Source organism: Grammomys surdaster, unplaced genomic scaffold (genome assembly GCF_004785775.1).
Source record: "Grammomys surdaster isolate TR1022 unplaced genomic scaffold, NIH_TR_1.0 225, whole genome shotgun sequence".
Taxonomy (NCBI): Eukaryota; Metazoa; Chordata; class Mammalia; order Rodentia; family Muridae; genus Grammomys; species Grammomys surdaster.
Genome location: NW_021604670.1, coordinates 8,327,282 through 8,331,794, shown reverse-complemented (window position 1 = coordinate 8,331,794; position 4,513 = coordinate 8,327,282). Strand labels below are relative to the sequence as shown.

The 4,513-nt window shown below is 39.0% G+C and overlaps 1 protein-coding gene across 1 annotated transcript in view; it reads right to left on the bottom strand.

The window, feature by feature from the left end:
- The window catches only part of Haus6 (HAUS augmin like complex subunit 6), a 31,501-nt gene that overhangs the window by 7,712 nt on the left and 19,276 nt on the right, over positions 1-4,513 (bottom strand). Inside the window, exon 12 of the mRNA XM_028773380.1 lies at positions 2,279-2,360. Coding sequence (XP_028629213.1) covers positions 2,279-2,360 — 82 coding nt within the window. The remainder of the gene's footprint in view (positions 1-2,278; positions 2,361-4,513) is intronic.

Below are 4,513 nucleotides of genomic sequence, written 5' to 3'. Positions count from 1 at the left end.
CTCTCTCTCTCTCTCTCTCTCTCTCTCTCTCTCTCTCTCTCTCTCTCACACACACACACACACACACACACACATAAAATAAAATGTAAAACAAATTAATTAGTAAAAGCTGCAACATGCCTAGCAACTAGAGGGGGGAAGCCTTGAAGTTGGGTGGGTAAAAAGGTAAAAGTAAAGGTAGATCTGGAAAGATTTGGAGAGAGAATAAAGTCAAAACACACTGTATTAAATTCTCAAAGAATTAAAAAAAATTTTATAGATGTATGAATATATAATGAGCCATTATGTGTAGTGTGTGAATATATATTTTTTTTTGTGTGTGTGTGTGTGTGTGTACACATTCTAATTTTAAAATATTCCAGGGCTGGAGAGATGGCTCAGAGGTTAAGAGCACTGACTGCTCTTCCAGAGGTCCTGAGTTCAATTCCCAGCAACCACATGGTGGCTCACAACCATCTGTAATGGGATCTGATGCCCTCTTCTGGTCCATCTGAAGACAGCTACAGTATACTCATATAAATAAAATAAATAAATCCACCAGCACTCACGCGCACATACCCACACCCATATATATATATATATATATATATATATATATATATATATATATATAAATAAAATTAAAGGTACTAAAAACAAATCTCACCAGGCAGTGGTGGCGCACGCCTTTAATCCCAGCACTTGGGAGACAGAGGCAGGCAGATTTCTGAGTTCGAGTTCGAGGCCAGCCTGGGCTACAGAGTGAGTTCCAGGACAGCCAGGGCTACACAGAGAAACCCTGTCTCGAAAAACAAAAAACAAAAAAAAAAAAATAAGGGCTGGGAAGATGGCTCAGTGAGGAATGTGCTTCCTACACAAGCTTAAGCTGGAGGAGCTGATACATACACAGCACATACATGCATACACAAGCATATGCCGTACATGTATACGTAAGTCCAATTATCTGTTCAGTATACCTGTTATGTAAGAATTCTTACTTCCAATGAGAAAATATATTACCCATGTGTACTACACACATTTACTTCAGAGTTTGACATTTTTATTCATTGGTGGGGTGGAGGCACAGCACATAGATGGAGGTCAGTGGACAACATGGGGAGTAAGTTCTCTTTCCACTATGTGCGTCTGAAGGATCAGAATTGAATTTAGGTGCTCAGGCTTGGGAGTAAACACCTTACCCACTAAGCTATCTCACTGGTCCTCAGTTTTTTACTTTATATCAGGCATTGATCATAAGAGCTAAAACAGGATACTAGAAAACAAGCAATAAAGAAAATAGAATTCCTGAAAGAAGTGGTAACAAAATAGGTTTAAGTTTTTCATGTTAAATTTAGCATTAATCAAATATCTTCTAGTATTTTTATAAAGAATGTAACTCTTTATAAATAAAAACTTCATTATAAACTGAGTATTGTGGTGCAGACCTCAAATCTCAGCACTCAGGACAGAAGCAGGCAGATCTCTGTGAGGTTAAGGCCAGCCAGAGCTATGCAATGAGACCCTACCTCAAAAAAAAAAAAAAAAAAAAAAAAAAAAAAAAAGATATAATAATATAACATCATCATCATCATAACAGCCATAAATATATGGGGCAGAAGGAGAAAAGACTGACTCCCTCACTAAGAGCACTTTCTGTTCTTGCAGAGTTAAGTTACTAGCACCTACAATGGAACTTGCAACTGTAACTCTAATAACTCCAGAGGATCTAGCACCCTCTTCTGGCCTCCAAAGGCATCAGACATTGCAGTTACATACATGCAAGTAAAGCGCTCATATAAAATGAACAAACTTTTTTAAAAAATTGTAATATAGATACAAACAGTAAGCTGTGCAGGCTAAAGCAGGAAAGACGTAGACCAACTGAGAGCTAAAGGAAACTCAGCCATGGCAATACAAAGCATTCGTCTGAAAGTTCCCCACCAAACCATATGACCACAAAATGTCCCAAATTTTATTCACTCAATAGTTAAAGAGTGATTTTAAAATAGTTCACACACATAGAAAAGGGCAAAGACTCCCAAACTTACCTTATGTAATTTTCAAACCTGTACTTTCTTCAAAACTCAGATAATTCTCAAAAAAACAAATATTCAGATAAATAGAAGAAAAAATACCCAGGCATAAATATTGAACATCTTCTGCAAACGTGGATCTGTAGTAGGAAAACACTATCTGGTTGAGAGGAAGAAATTATGCACTATTCCACTGTACAGAAAGTTCTAAACTGGCTCAAAATGAGACTACAATCAAGAGTCAGCATGAAAGTCAGATGTGTTACCTGTGAGCTCCATCACACACACTTCCTGGGGTATCCACCTCTCTTCTGCTACCATTTTCTTGTTTAGGTTCTTTGTGTGAATCTAAGAAAGTACAAAAATTATTATTTTAATTAGGTTTGTATATTTTAATATTCAAGGACCTCTAGATACAGTAAAAGACCTAACCTTTTCCTCCTGGAACCAAGGTCCTAAACCTTTGCTAGTGTTAAACAAGTGCTGTATCACTGAGCTTCATGCCCAGCTGTTTAGAATAGCTTCTAAACAGAAACCAGAAAAATACGAACCCGAGTAAGGAGCCAAGGGGATGGCTCAGTGAATAAAACAACTTGCCATGTAAATCTGATGGCTTGAGGTCAACTTCCTGAGTCCACGCACCCATAATCCCAGAACCCATACAGGAAATGGGAGGCGGAGAAACTGGAGGACTGAAGGTCAACTGCCATTGCAAACATGCAAAAAGGCAACAGAACAGACCCCGCTGAACACTCACACAGGAGATAGTTGGCTCAGCAGGTAAGGATGCATGCCATCGATCCTGATAACCTGAATTAGCTCCCTAAAGCCACATGAAGAACACTAACTCCCACATGCACTTTGTAGTGAGCATGCACACATAAAACAGTATTTAGGGGGAAAATAACCACCAAATTGTTAAGATAAAGTAATAAAGAAGAAACAGATTATGTGGTAGCAGGCATTTATAAAAAGACTGATGTAGCCATTAATGGTGCTGTACCTCGACTAGCCCAGCACTTGGAAGGTAAAGGCAGGAATTCAAGGCAAGCTTCTGTTATTCAGAGTTTGAGACCAGCTTGGGCTACAAAGACCCTATCTTGAAAAATAAACAAACAAAACGGGGGTGGGGGAAAGATATATGCATAGACCTAAGTTTGATCATCAGCACCAAATTCAGTTATATAATCACATTACATTTTTAAGTAAATCAACGATGTCTAACAATATAAACATGCAAAAGCAAAAGGCCCTTAGCATACTTCAATACATTTATGTCATCAATCAGCTTGCACATTTTTTACACTAACCTTCAACAATTATATGTTACTACCATACTAACACAACAAAGATATAAAAGACCAAGCAGTCAGTCTAAAATCGTGCTCTGTTCTGCTACAGTAGTATGCCAAAAGTATGTAAGGAGGCAGAAGATATACACCAGTCCCGGTGAGGGAATGAAAAGACAAAGGTATCAAGAGGGTAGGTACGGATTTCATTTGCCAGAGCATAGAGGCCATGGCTTATAGTATTGAGTAAGAGATAAACACCACCAAGACATGGTAAGAAAGGAGACTGGCAAATGAAGCCATGGCTACATTACAGATGAGGTGCCCCTTTTTCAACATGTTAATACCCAAGAGTCTTCCCATACTTGAGCATTTAGCTAAGGTGTCACTGCATACACCAATGCAAATGCCATGTAAAGATACTTGTCCATTATAGTGGTCTAAGTAGTATGTCAACTCAAGCTTTTTTTGTTTTGTTTGTTTTTTGAGACAGGGTTTCTCTGTGTAGCCCCTAGTGTCCTGGAACGGACTTTGAAGACCAGGTGGGCCTTGAATCCACCTGCCTCTACCTTCTGAGTGCTGTGACTAAGGCATAAACCACTGCCTGGCTACAACTAAACCTTTTCAAAACCCTCCGTACTATGGAATCACAGAACATTCCCCAAATGAGAACAAACACAAATATCACAAAACTAGTAGAACACCAAAAAAAAACAAATATCACCTGCTGGCAGCCAGAAGCTGAAACTTGTCTATCTTGGATATAAAAAAAAAGTTGATAAGTAAGATTGGATAGCTTGTACCCTAGCACTTAGACAAGGTAAGTTCAGAGGCTAGAGAGACGGCTCAGTGGTTAAGACCATTGGCTGTTCTTTGAGAAGTTGGATTCCCGATACTCACATGGCAGCTTATTACTGTAACTTTGGTTGCAGGGGATCCGACACTCTCACAGAGGCATAAATACCAATGTTCATAAAATAAAAATAAATCATTTATTTAGTCCCAACACTTGGGAGGCAGAGGCAGGCAGATCTCTGTGAGTTCAAGGCCACCCTGGTCCTCAGAGTGAGTTCCAGGACAACCAGGACTACACAGAGAAACTTTGTCTTCAAAAAACAAAACAAAAATAATTTTAAAAAAGGAAGGAAGGGAGGGAGGAAGAAAGGATGGAGGGAGGAAGGAAGGATGGAGGGAGAGAGGGAAAGAAGGGGA